Source organism: Coregonus clupeaformis, chromosome 6 (assembly GCF_020615455.1).
Source record: "Coregonus clupeaformis isolate EN_2021a chromosome 6, ASM2061545v1, whole genome shotgun sequence".
NCBI classification, from domain to species: domain Eukaryota; kingdom Metazoa; phylum Chordata; class Actinopteri; order Salmoniformes; family Salmonidae; genus Coregonus; species Coregonus clupeaformis.
The window spans coordinates 44,527,692-44,542,721 of record NC_059197.1 but is presented as its reverse complement, the minus strand read 5'-3'; the positions used below and the strand labels follow the sequence as shown (position 1 = coordinate 44,542,721).

Below are 15,030 nucleotides of genomic sequence, written 5' to 3'. Positions count from 1 at the left end.
GTGGACTGAAGCTCACCGCAACCTACAAGAGCGAGATCTCGTGCTCTTAAAAGACAATCAAGTCACCCGCAACGAGTGGCCCATGGCACTGGTCACTTCCACCTTCACCAGCAGTGACAGTAAGGTGTGCAAAGTGGAACTCAAGATTACTGCTCAGGGGACCACTAAGAAGTTCCTGAGACCTGTCTGAGGTCATACTCCTTTTACCCAAAGAAGACTGAGGGTTTGCTAGTCTTTGAGGTATGTGTGTAACGTTAATTAATAGTGGCCTCTTTCACACACCAGACGGGGAGTATTCTGCCTTTTATTCTTTTGGCCAAGCGTTTAATTTGGCACCATCCAGTGGCTGTTCTGTGTAGCCGAAGCTAACGTGTACTATGCTGTGCTACTTCTTTGTTGGTGGTAAAACAGGAAATAAAAAATTATGCAGTTCAGCCTCATTGTTGGAAAAGTGCGACGTAATACTGCTGTTTATCTTCTGCCATCCTTCTTGTTAAGCCTTTGTAAAGCATTGGCTGTAAGTGCAAATAATTTCTAAGATGTTCATCTTTTAGTATTGTAAGTATTTTCTGCAGGTCATGTTTTAATTCTGAGTTTTTAAGTAAATCAATTACATGTATTCCCTTGCTAGTCTAGCCTGCCTGTTAAGTGCTGTTTTGCAGCTAGCTTCTCTCTACATGTGATTTCTCTTCGCACTTAAGTTAGCTTACATGTTATTTAGATACTAATCCTGTTTAGAACAATATTCAAGCAGGATACGTACGTTTTGTATGTACAGTGTTGGTCAAGTATTGTATTGTTCACTATGCGACTATGAAACATCGGTTAGACTCTGTTGTGCATTTATATTGTGTTTTAGTCTGAGCTGCTCCAATAATTTCATTTTCTGTATTGTTACAGTTTGACACCGTAGTAACTATATAACTGGAGGTTTATGGAAAGCCTATCCCTGGCTCTGGTTCAGTTCTTGCTTGGAGTTTGGCTGGCTGTCAAATTATGATTGCATACACCTTAAGGAGGACAGTACAATGACCAATACATTGTATTTTCTAATTGTTTCTAGGTCTGCATGATACAACGTAATTTCTTAATCCATGTGTGACCCTAACCTACTACAGGTCTAGGAGGGTGAATATAGGTAATATCCCTCTTAAAACTCTTAAAATGACCCCATCAACATGTTTTGTGTCTGAGTTAGAAGCAGGGGCGGACTGGGACCAGTAACAATCTCTGGCATTTCTGACAAACGGGCCAATTTTTTTCCCCTTGAGGCCCACACATTGGGCCATTTTTGTTCCTTGAGGCCCCGATTATTAGCCTGATAATTATAATTTTGCGTAAAAAACCCAATTTAAGACAGGCCCACTAGGCTTAAAATGGACCAGCCTTTCGTGCCAGATGGCCAGTCCAACACTGTTTACAAGGGGGAATAACAGAGCTTGCCTATCTCATGGCAACGAACTCAAACATAAATACATAATTCAGGTATCCATCTCCAAAGAATGTCCTCCCCTCAAAACATCTTAAGGAAGGGGAAGTAGGGGGTAGAAGTGTCAAAGAGTTTAACTGTCAAAGGCAAACTTCCATCAATAATTCTGCAAGGTTGCCTTGTATGCCTGCAGCACGAATCCACTCCCGCAGAGGGGGAAAAAAAGCTATTCTATTAAGTGCGTTTAGACGAATCAAGATCGAGCTGTTCCAGCGAAGCGTAGTAGTGTGCACCACTGGTGAGACCTTGCTGAAGAAGAAGCTTTCCTTTTACTCAATCTTACATTTTACACACTGTTAGTGTATTGAATTTTCTAACAGTCTGCCTATTTCCGAACCCCAGTAACCGAATGATGGAGTTATCCTTGATGTCAGCGCAGGTAAGAAACCCCCCGTTCTAATTGTAATATTTTAGCGCTCAACGACATCACGGTGTTAAGGCTACAATTACGCTAATCAAGTGAACACTTGTTATGAGATTTTGGATAGGCTACCGTTTTTCAAGGTAGCCTACATCATAGTGTGGCGCAACAGTAGCCTGCAGTGTCTCACTTACTTCAGGACAGGTGAATGGCATTTGGATGCAGACAGGTGACCGACATGATGCGCGGTGTTGTGTAGGATAGGCTAGCAGGTGCAGCAGAGGGGCTCACAGCGATTAGGGACTATTTCTTGCTGTTGGTAAATGACTGACTGCGGGAAAATGATCACCTCTGGCAAACTGTTCCATCTGGGATATTGGGCTTTTTATAAATTGAGTATAAACCTGGCAACTTACTACTTTTACTAGCCTACCTCAACTACCACCACCACTACTAATAACAGCCTAATAATAAGCATAATCATACATTTATAATCAGATAGAGATTATAGCCTTATGATCATGCAGATTTGTCACTGCATTTACCTTTCACTGACATCAGTGTGTGTACATACCCAGTGCTATTGCATTATTCCTTTTGAAGTTGAGGGGTTTCCTGCTGGTTATTGCAACATTTGACATTACCCACTTGATCGTTTTTTGAAAGGTGATATGCGCTGAACAAACATATAAACGCAACAATTTCAAATATTTTACTGAGTTACAGTTCATTTAAGCAAATCAGTCAATTTAAATAAATAAATTAGGCCCTGATCTATGGATTTCACATGACTTGGAATACAGACATGCATCTGTTAGTCACAGATACCTTTTTTTTTTTAAAGGTAGGGGCGTGGATCAGAAAACCAGTCAGTATCTGGTGTGACCCCCATTCGCCTCATGCTGCGTGACATCTCCTTCACATAGAGTTGATCAGGCTGTTGATTGTGGAATTTTGTCCCACTCTTCAATTGCTCTGCGAAGTTCCTGGTTATTGGTGGGAACTGGAACACGCTGTCGTACACGAAGATCCAGAGGATTTCAAACATTATCAATCAATGGGTGACATGTCTGGTGAGTATGCAGGCCATGGAAGAACTGGGACATTTTCAGCTTCCAGGAATTGTGTACAGATCCTTGCGACATGGGTCTGTGCATTATCATGCTGAAACATGAAATGATGGAGGCGGATGAATGGCATGACGATGGGCCTCAGGATCTCGTAACAGTATCTCTGTGCATTCAAATTGCCATAGATAAAATGCAATTGTGTTCATTGTCTGTAGCTTATGCCTGCCCATACCATAACCCCACCGTCACCATGGGGCACTCTGTTCACAACATTATCAGCAAACCGCTCGCCCACAAAATGCCATGCATGCTATGCTGTCTGCCATCTGCCCGGTACAGTTGAAACCAGGATTCATCCATGAACAGCACACTTCTCCAGCATGCCAGTGGCCATCGAAGGTAAGCATTTGCCCACTGAAGTCTGTTATGACGCCGAACTGCAGTCAGGTCAAGACGACCAGCAGGCAGATGAGCTTTCTGACAGTTTGTGCAGAAATTCTTCAGTTGGACAAACCCACAGTTTCATCAGCTGTCCGGGTGGCTGGTCTCAGACGATCCCGCAGGTGAAGAAGCCGGATGTGGAGGTCCTGGGCTGGCGTGGTTACACATGGTCTGCGGTTGTGAGGCCGGTTGGATGTACTGTCAAATTCTCTAAAATGACGTTGGAGGCGGCTTATGGTAGCGAAATTAAAATACAATTATCTGGCAACAGCTCTGGTGGACATTCCTGCAGTCAGCATGCCAATTGCACACTCCCTCAAAACTTGAGACATCTGTGTTGACACAACTGCACATTTTAGTGGCCTTTTATTGTCCCCAGCACAAGGTACACCTGTGTAATGATCATGCTGTTTAATCAGCTTCTTGATATGCCACACCTGTCAGGTGGATGGAGTATCTTGGCAAAGGAGAAATGCTCACTAACAGGGATGTAAACAAATTTGTGCACAATTTGAGAGAAATAAGCTTTTTGTGCGTATGAAAAATGTCTGCGATATTTTGTTAAAGTAAATAAATAAATACAAATATTTCAGCTCATGAAACATGGGACCAACACTTTACATGTTGCCTTTATATTTTTGCACAGTATAATATCCCCCATCTGACCAGGTAGCACATCTTCACACACACACTTAGCAGTTTGAAAGCCTTTGAAGGGAAAAAGAAAGTACATAGACAAACATGATTATCTTTCAATAATATCCTCATAGACACTTTCCAAAAACACGATAAAAGGATCTACATAGTTTGTCTGAGTCATTTCCTTGAAGTTAGGAGAAAGCGGTTGCTCAATTTCTTTCAGCAATTTGCTCCAATACCTCTTGTCAACTCATTTTCAAACCATATTTTAAACAATTGCCAAAGTGTTTCACCCATGAGAATCACTAAATTGTTCCCAGAATGTGTCTTGCCCTTACCCCCATGCAACATTTCATGGGGCCTTTTACGTAAATATAGTAGAACTGTGTGTAAGTTGCATGTTCGGTTGCCAAGCAGCTATCTAGCTTTCATGAAGGCAAGCAATATTGACTGGACTGGACTTATACATTAGGCTGGACACACTTTGACATTTTTACCACTTACAGTATCACATTGTTAGTTTAACTACAATAGCCAGAGTAGTGTGACTGCCAATTTATATCTCTCTCTTAGACCACTGATTTTGAGTGAGGAGAGATGGGTTTAGAGAAAAACAGTATTATTATATCCAGTATCCACGGAACTACTGAAGTTTAGGATGAACCTCCAGGTATGATCCAGCACTGGTCTTTCAGAGCAACAGTGGATAAGTAGTTATTGGAGTTCCTGTCCGAGTTCTTATCACATCTCTCCACGTCTGCAGAACGATGGGGCATTCTGAATCGTGCATCGCTCTAGGACCATCAGATCAAAGTTTTGTCTCAAGATATGAATCTGTAATATGACTTCCCTTAAGAACTGAAAAAAAGTACTCCACTGTAGGGCCTTATTGCCAAAATCCCTTTAAGGGTAAACAATCCAGCTCTTAAAGCCCCCATGCAGTCTTTTTAATGTTGTTTTTAAATAATCACTATGTGTAATAAATAATAAACCACATCTCATTTCATGTAAAACAACACTTGAATATGAAAAAAATCAAATAAGGAATGCTTCACGAAATTGCATGTAATCCCCTCTTCGGAGGACAAAATAAACTTTGTTTTTACAGCTTTTTCTTTTGTTACATGTACATTCTACACACATTTTACATACATGACACATTTGTATTTTTTTTATTTTACAGTAGTTACAGCAAGAATTAAGTAATTTGAGATTTTGATATACATTACATCTAGATAGTACTTATACATTATAAATCGTGTCTTCAGTCGTGACTATTATACAGTGCATTCGGAAAGTATTCAGACCCCTTTTTCCACATTTTGTTACATTACAGCCTTATTCTAAAATTGATTAAATTGTTTTGTTTTTTCATCATCAATCTACACAATACCCCATAATGACAAAGCAAAAACAGTAAAAAAAATAAAAAAATTTACTGAGGAGTGGCTTCCGTCTGGCCACTCTACCATAAAGGCCTGATTGGTGGAGTGATGCAGAGATAGGTGTCCTTCTGAAAGGTTCTCCCATCTCCACAGAGGAACTCTGGAGCTCTGTCAGACTGACCATCAGGTTCTTGTTCACCTCCCTGACCAAGGCCCTTCTCCCCCGATTGCTCAGTTTGGCAGGGCGGTCAGCTCTAGGAAGAGTCTTGGTGGTTCCAAACTTCTTCCATTTTAAGAATGGAGGCCACTGTGTTCTTGGGGACCTTCAACGCTGCAGACATTTTTTGGTACCCTTTCCCAGATCTGTATCTTGACACAATCCTGTCTCGGAGCTCTACGGACAATTCCTTTGACCTCATGGCTTGGTTTTTGCTCTGACACGCACTGTCAACTGTGGGACCTTGTAAAGAGAGGTGTGTGCCTTTTCCAAATCATGTCCAATCAATTCAATTTACCACAGGTGGACTCCAATCAAGTAGTAGAAACATTTCAAGGATGATTAATGGAAACAGGATGCACCTGAGCTAAATTTTGAGTCTCATAGCTAAGGGTCTGAATACTTATGTAAATAAGTATTTTTAATTTTTAATAAGTTAGTAAACATTTCAAAAATCCTGTTTTCACTTTATCATTATGAGGTATTGTGTGTAGGATGATGAAGAAAGATTCATTTAATCAATTTTAGAATAAGGCTATAACGTAACAAAAAGTGGAAAAGGGGAAGAAGTCTGAATACTTTCCGAATGCACTGTAGAACATAAGCTTTTAATACTACCCCTCAGCTACTCTCAGTCCATCCCACCTATCTCAGAGTTCGTACTGCTTGGTGACCTAAACTGGGATATGCTTAACACCCCGGCAACAAAGCCTCCTTCACTCATGCTGCCAAACATGCCCTCGTAAAACTGACTATCCTACCGATCCTTGACTTCGGCGATGTCATTTACAAAATAGCCTCCAACACTCTACTCAGCAAATTGGATGTAGTCTATAACAGTGCCATCCGTTTTGTCACCAAAGCCCCATACACTACCCACCATTGTGACCTGTACACTCTCGTTGGCTGGCCCTCACTACATATTCGTCGCCAAACCCACTGGCTCCAGGTCATCTATAAATCACTGCTAGGCAAATCCCTGCCTTATCTTAGCTCATTGGTCACCATAGCAACACCCACCCGTAGTATGCGCTCCAGCAGGTATATCTCACTGGTCATCCCCAAAGCCAACACCTCCTTTGGCCGCCATTCCTTCCAGTTCTCTGCTGCTAATGAATGGAACAAACTGCAAAAATCTCTGAAGCTGGAGACTCTTATCTCCCTCACTAACTTTAAGCATCAGTTGTCAGAGCAGCTTACCGATCACTGCACCTGTACACAGCCCATCTGTAATTAGCCCACCCAACTACCTCATCCCCATATTGTTTATTTATTTTGCTCACTTGCATCCCAGTATCTCTATTTGCACATCTTCTTCTGCACATCTATCACTCCAGTGTTAATACTAAATTGTAATTATTTTGCACTATGGCCTATTTATTGTCTTACCTCCATAACTTACTACATTTGCACACACTGTATATAGATTTTCTATTGTGTTATTGACTGTATGTTTTGTTTTCTCCCATGTGTAACTCTGTGTTGTTGTTGTTTTTATCACACTGCTTTGCTTTATCTTGGCCAGGTCGCAGTTGTAAATGAGAACTTGTTCTCAACTGGCTTACCTGGTTAAATAAAGGTGGAAAAAAAAAGGTCTCCCTAAACCGCCCTCTTTGTATTTTCATTTTTAAAATATCTTTCACATACATTCTGAACCTGTCTAATTGCAAAGTATCTACAGATTGTAAGTTAAAGATAAACATTTTTATATTGTTGATTGGTTGACTATGGTTTTCCAAATCTCCCAAAAGTGCTATTTGTAAGGTTATTTTTTGATAAATGTTGTGATTTTTCATATTTTCCTTAACCTGTGACCAGAAACAAGCTACATAGGGGCAATAGCGAAATAAGTGATCTAATGATTCTGTCTCTTCGTAGCAAAATCTCCAGAGCTGAGATGGCTGTTTGCCCCAAATACATAACATTCTGTTTGTGGCAAGAATTTTGTATAGTAATATAAATTGAAAAAGTTTTGAATCAAGTGTTGTTTTGCGTATCAGTTCATAAACCATGTGGCACGAATCGGCACATCAAATCTCTTCCCAACTATTTTGCAACCTGTATGGCCCTGCGGTCAACATTTTGATACTCAAGTAAAACTGATATCTTTTTTTATTTATGACAATTTTTGGGGACAATTTTAGTCTTTAATAAAGGGCAAACAAACATGTTCCTTACTTTATCCCCCTTTCACTTGCCACCTCCGTTTTTACGGTAATGCTGCAATCAGTTGGTTGCAATTTTGGATAGAGCATTTCCATATGTTTGTTAACAGTTTTCCACCTTTCCTATTCATAATATCATTAACAAAGATGATAATTCCTTAAAAAAAAAAAAATCCATAAAGTTTTTTTTTTTTTAGCGATTTGTATATTTGAGTTTAACCATATTATTTGTTGTGATATTTGTTCTGTCTTTTCTGGAGGATGAAACTGGAATTGCAACCAGTATGGCTTGTTTTAGAAAGGGTGATATTTAGAAAAAGGTTCCATTTTTGATTAACAAAGTGAGAGGTTGTAATCTGGATAAAGAGGAAAAAGGCAATTTTTGAACAAGGAATGAACCATTCTTACTACTCTACTGGAGAACCAGTTCGGGTTTAAGTATAACTTATGTATGACTGATGCTTTTAGTGAGATGTTTAATGCTTTAATATTTGATAATTTTAGCCCCCCGAACTCATAATAATTTTATAAATAAGCAAGTTTTGTCTGGCTTGCCATTCCAAATAAAGTTAAATATGTTTTGCTCAAATAATTTAAAAGACAAATCGTTCGACATAGGCAGGGCCATAAGTAAATATGTAAACTGGGATATATTTTTCGTAGCTGTCTATTTACCACCACAAACCGATGCTGGCACTAAGATTACACTCAATGAGCTGTATAAGGCCATAAGCAAACAGGAAAATGCTCATCCAGAGGCAGCACTCCTAGTGGCCGGGGACTTTAATACAGGGAAGCTTAAATCCGTTCTACCTAATTTCTACCAGCATGTTAAATGTGCAACCAAAGGAAAGAAAACTCTAGACCACCTTTACTCCACACACAGAGACGCGTACAAAGCTCTCCCTCGCCCTCCATTTCGCAAATCTGACCATAATTCTATCCTCCTGATTCCTGCTTATAAGCAAAAACTAAAGCAGGAAGCACCAGTGACTCGGTTAATAAGGAAGTGGTCAGATGACACAGATGCTAAGCTACAGGACTGTTTTGCTAGCTCACTCTTGAATATGTTCCGGGATTCTTCCGATGGCATTGAGGAGTACACCACATCAGTCACTGGCTTCATCAATAAGTGCATCGATGACGTCATCCCCACAGTAACCGTACGTACCCCAAACAGAAGCCATGGAATACAGGCAACATCCGCACTGAGCTAAAGGGTAGAGCTGCCGCTTTCAAGGAGCGGGACTCTAACCCGGACACTTATAAGAAATCCCACTATGCCCTCCGACAAACCATCAAACAGGCAAAGAGTCAATACAGGACTAAGATTGAATCGCACTACACCGGCTCCGACGCTCGTCGGATATGGCAGGGCTTGCAAACTATTACAGACTACAAAGGGAAGCACAGCCGTGAGCTGCCCAGTGACACGAGCCTACCAGACGAGCTAAATCACTTCTATGTTTGCTTCGAGACAAGCAACACTAAAGCATGCATGAGCTGTTCCAGATGACCATGTGATCACTCTCTCCATAGCAGATATGAGTAAGTCTTTTAAGCAGGTCAACATTCACAAGGCCGCTGGGCCAGACGGATTACCAGGACGTGTACTCCGAGCATGCGCTGACCAACTTGTAAGTGTCTTCACTGACATTTTCAACATGTCCCTGACTGAGTCTGTAATACCAACATGTTTAAAGCAGACCACCATAGTCCCAGCAATCTAAGACAACCTGCCTAAATGACTACCGATCACGTCTGTAGCCATGAAGTGCTTTGAAAGGCTGGTCATGGATCACATCAACACCATTATCCCAGAAACCCTAGACCCACTCCAATTTGCATACTGCCCCAACAGATCCACAGATGATGCAATCTCTATTGCACTCCACGATGCCCTTTCCCACCTGGACAAGAGTAACACCTACGTGAGAATGCTATTCATTGACTACAGCTCAGCTTTGAACACCATAGTGCCCTCAAAGCTCATCACTAAGCTAAGGCAGCTTCATTAAATAGTACCCGCAAAACACCAGTCTCAACGGCAACAGTGAAGAGGCGACTCCGGGATGCTGACCTTCTAGGCAGAGTTGCAAAGAAAAAGCCATATCTCAGACTGGCCAATAAAAATAAAATATTATAATGGCCAAAAGAACACAGACACTGGACTTTTTCTTTTCAACTCTGCCTAGAAGGTCAGCATCCCGGAGTCGCCTCTTCACTGCTGACGTTGAGACTGGTGTTTTGCGGGTACTATTTAATGAAGCTGCCAGTTGAGGACCTGTGAAGTGTCTGTTTTGTCAAACTAGACACACTAATGTATTTGTCCTCTTGCTCAGTTGTGCACCGGGGCCTCCCACTCCTCTTTCTATTCTGGTTAGAGCCAGTTTGCGCTATTCTGTGAAGGGAGTAGTACACAGCATTGTACGAGATCTTCAGTTTCTTGGCAATTTCTCGCATGGAATAGCCTTAATTTCTCAGAACAAGGATAGACTGACGAGTTTCAGAAGAAAGTTATTTGTTTCTGGCCATTTTGAGCCTGTAATCGAACCAACAATTGCTGATGCTCCAGATATTCAACTATGTAGATATTCCATTAAAAATCAGCCGTTTTCAGCTACTATAGCCATTTACAACATTAACAATGTCTACACTGTATTATTGATCAATTTGATGCTATTTTAATGGACAAAAAAATTGCTTTTCTTTAGAAAACAAGGACATTTCTAAGTGACCCCAAACGGTAATGTACCTCAACTGGTATGCCATCCAGCCCTGGAGTTTCCCCTAGCCTACAGTGCCTTGCGAAAGTATTCACCCCCCTTGGCATTTTTCCTATTTTGTTGCCTTAAAACCTGGAATTAAAATGGATGTTTTGGGGTTTGTATAATTTGATTTACACAACATGCCTACCACTTTGAAGATATTTTTATAACTATTTTTTATTGTGAAACAAACAAGAAATAAGACAGAAAAACAGAACTTGAGCGTGCATAACTATTCACCCCACCCCAAAGTCAATACTTTGTAGAGCCACCTTTGCCGCAATTGCAGCTTTTGGCGAACACCAAACGTGGTAGCTTATTTTTTTCTTTAAGCAATGGCTTTTTTTCTGGCAACTCTTCCGTAAAGCCCAGCTCTGTGGAGCGTACAGCTTAAAGTGGTCCTATGGACAGATACTCCAATCCTCGCTGTGGAGCTTTGCAGCTCCTTCAGGGTTTCTTTGGTATCTTTGTTGCCTCCCTGATTAATGCCCTCCTTGCCTGGTCTGTTGAGTTTTGGTGGGCGGCCCTCTCTTGGCAGGTTTGTTGTGGTGCCATATTCTTTCCATTTTATATTTATGGATTTAATGGTGCTCCGTGGGATGTTCAAAGTTTCAGATATTTTTTCTAACCCAACCCTGATCTGTACTTCTCCACAACTTTGTCCCTGACCTGTTTGGAGAGCTCCTTGGTCTTCATGGTGCCGCTTCCTTGGTGGTGTTGCAGACTCTGGGGCCTTTCAGAACAGGTGTATATATACTGAGATCATGTGACAGATCATGTGACACTTAGATTGCACACAGGTGGACTTTATTTAACAAATTATGTGACTTCTGAAGGTAATTGGTTGCACCAGATCTTATTTAGGGGCTTCACCACATTTCCGTTATTAATTTTTTATAATTTTTTGAAACAAGTTATTTTTTCATTTCACTTCACCAATTTGGACTATTTTGTGTATGTCCATTACATGAAATTCAAATAAAAATCCATTTACATTACAGGTTGTAATGCAACAAAATAGAAAAAATGCCAAGGGGGATGAATACTTTTGCAAGGCACTGTAAATGCTTTAATTGCATCAAGAAGTTCCTCCCCTGCAATTTGGCCCTCACACAAGTCTTTCTGTACAGGTGTTAATTTTACACTATTATTAGGAAAAAAATCCTTACAGTTAACTATAGTTAGTGGAAATGGAGGAGACTGAAAAGAGAACACAATGCTTAAATACTTTGCTTCCTCTTTCAAAATAATTTATTGCTTTGATAAACGTTATGTAAAGTTAGAATTTTCAAACGTTAGGGCATATAAACTCAAACAATCTCCTCCATTATTTTGATTATTTTACACCTGAGTGAACTTGTTGGAAGGGCATAAGCAGCTGGTAATAGTTTAATCAACTTCTTTCTTTGGGCAGTTTTTAATCAAATGGCAGAATGTTAATGCAATGCCTTAAGTAGGGCACAGGCTTGCATGTACTGAGCATCTGCTCCATTGCCAAGCTGGTATAATTATAAAAACACAATGTTTGACAGTAAAAGCCATAGAGTGCTCTGCTTATTAAATGTCTATAGACACAATTTCAAACTTATTTAGTATATAGTCCTCATTCTTGATCTGGAAGTGATTTTTGTTTTTCAGTATGTTTTTCTCCACATGTGCACACGAGGAACAGTGGCATCGTTTTTGTATTGACAAATTGTGCTTGTATTGACAGATCATGCTTAAGTGACATAGAAGGAAATAATTAGTTAGAGTTGAGCCAAAGAGTTTTAACGTAATGTCTGTTGCACAACAAGTCACACAGTAGATAAAGGTGGAGGACGATGGTAGCTGACAGTGACTGTCAAGTGCAGTGACTCCACTGCACTTGAAATGTACTAGGTCATCCTCTCTCAAGAGAGGATGACCTAGTACACTGTCACAGACCAACAATCCCCTTCAGAATGTGCGTGCGTGCATAGATATGCTTGCGTTTGTGTGTATGTACATGTATGTGACCAAGTAAGTGCGTGAGAGTGCAGAGCATATGTGAATGAGGTCAAGTAAATAAGAAAGCAACGGTGAGGATACGTTTGTTTCAGTGTGCCCTTATCTCTCTGGTTTATGTGAACTTCCAGTCAGCTTCATCTGTCCTTAGTTCTCAGTCCTCTGGCCATCACAGCAGATGGAGAGTAAATTATTGTGGCTTACAAGCATTGGACCAGACATCCCCGTTTTTTTTTTTACCGTAGACATCCTCTGTCCAGACTGTAATTCCTCTATGCTCCATGGACTTTTGGATGGGGGGCATATTGAGAGGGTGGGGGACTGGGGGTGGAGAGGGTGATGAAGCATTAATAATGTAACAACATTGCAGCTGAGAAGGATTGGGATACATAGTGGTTGAACGACTGTTATGCTAATGGCCATGTAACCTGGACTCTTGAGTTAGTCATAACACCTAATACAAATTCATCAAGGGGTGGCTTACAAGATCATAGAAATGTTTAGTGTCCACATTAACAGTGGAAATGTTTGCTTGTGGTAATATCATACTAAAAATAAATGTTATTCTTCATGGTCCATTTTGACAATGACACATCCGAGTCTACATAGAAAACGTAATTGGTTGCACTTTAAATGCTTCCGCAAGCTAATCTCATGCAAAATGACTCCTACGGGCGGCAGGTAGCTTAGTGGTTAAGAGCGTTGTGCCAGTAACTGAAAGGTCGCTGGTTCTAATCCCCGAGCCGACTAGGTGAAAAATCTGTCGATGTGCCCTTGAGCAAGGCACTTAACCCTAATTGCTCCTGTAAGTCGCTCTGGATAAGAGTGTCTGCTAAATGACTAATTATTATAATAACTTTAAGAAAACAGAGCATTACTACTTTCAACTCGATTTGGTTAATGTCTTTGTTTTCTGGGAGCTGAACCAACGCCATTTCCAATTTGAATGATAATGAAAAGTAAACCGCTACGGCAATCGAAGGATTATTAAAAAATATATTTGTCTAACAAATCAGACAATAAACATTTTATATTCTACCTTTTGGGAAATGTTTTATCTGAGAGTTTAATGTCTCTAGAGAATTTGTAGTGGATAAAATGTTCAGATGACTTCTTAAATCGAAAAAGAATGTCTGAAAGTTGTATATTATCCACTGATTCACCAGAGCAGGGATGGGTCATTTGATGGGGGGGGCACAAAAATCTGAACTCATCATGAGGGGCTGCAGTGGCTCGCTGGTTCTGTGTACCCACATCCATACCCACACATGCAGTCAGAGCCAGCCCTAGCCTTTTGGGGGCCCTAAATTAAATGTTGTTGGGGGTCCCCCGAGAGAGACAAAAAAAATCAATGGGGGGCCCCCAGTCGGTAATTCAACCATGATTACTACAAGTTTAGATAGCTGGATAGACATAGGCTAATTGAGTGACTGTCAGTGACTGACATAAAAACAGAAACACTGCTAATGAAATTACACCTGTGTATTCTACTATTCTAACTCTGAACTGAGTTTCAATAAAAAAGTGTGTGTGTGTATCTATGTATGTATGTATATATATATATATATATATATATATATATATATATATATATATATATATATATATATATATATATATATATATATATATATACAGTGGGGCAAAAAAGTATTTAGTCAGCCACCAATTGTGCAAGTTCTCCCACTTAAAAAGATGAAAGAGGCCTGTAATTTTCATCATAGGTACACGTCAACTATGACAGACGAAATTAGAAAAAAAAATCCAGAAAATCACATTGTAGGATTTTTAATGAATTTATTTGCAAATTATGGTGGAAAATAAGTATTTGGTCAATAACAAAAGTTTCTCAATACTTTGTTATATACCCTTTGTTGGCAATGACACAGGTCAAACGTTTTCTGTAAGTCTTCACAAGGTTTTCACACACTGTTGCTGGTATTTTGGCCCATTCCTCCATGCATATCTCCTCTAGAGCAGTGATGTTTTGAGGCTGTCGCTGGGCAACACGGACTTTCAACTCCCTCCAAAGATTTTCTATGGGGTTGAGATCTGGAGACTGGCTAGGCCACTCCAGGACCTTGAAATGCTTCTTACGAAGCCACTCCTTCGTTGCCCGGGCGGTGTGTTTGGGATCATTGTCATGCTGAAAGACCCAGCCACGTTTCATCTTCAATGCCCTTGCTGATGGAAGGAGGTTTTCACTCAAAATCTCACGATACATGGCCCCATTCATTCTTTCCTTTACACGGATCAGTCGACCTGGTCCCTTTGCAGAAAAAACAGCCCCAAAGCATGATGTTTCCACCCCCATGCTTCACAGTAGGTATGGTGTTCTTTGGATGCAACTCAGCATTCTTTGTCCTCCAAACATGACGAGTTGAGTTTTTACCAAAAAGTTCTATTTTGGTTTCATCTGACCATATGACATTCTCCCAATCCTCTTCTGGATCATCCAAATGCACTTCAGACGGGCCTGGACATGTACTGGCTTAAGCAAGGGGACACG

General features: G+C 40.5%; 1 protein-coding gene across 1 annotated transcript in view; it reads left to right on the top strand.

The window, feature by feature from the left end:
• Window positions 1-1,730: 1,730 nt before the first annotated feature.
• LOC121568254 (uncharacterized protein C14orf132) overlaps window positions 1,731-15,030 on the top strand; it is a 48,043-nt gene continuing 34,743 nt past the window's right edge. The window contains exon 1 of the mRNA XM_041878811.2: window positions 1,731-1,868. Coding sequence (XP_041734745.1) covers window positions 1,839-1,868 — 30 coding nt within the window. The 5' untranslated portion in view covers window positions 1,731-1,838. The remainder of the gene's footprint in view (window positions 1,869-15,030) is intronic.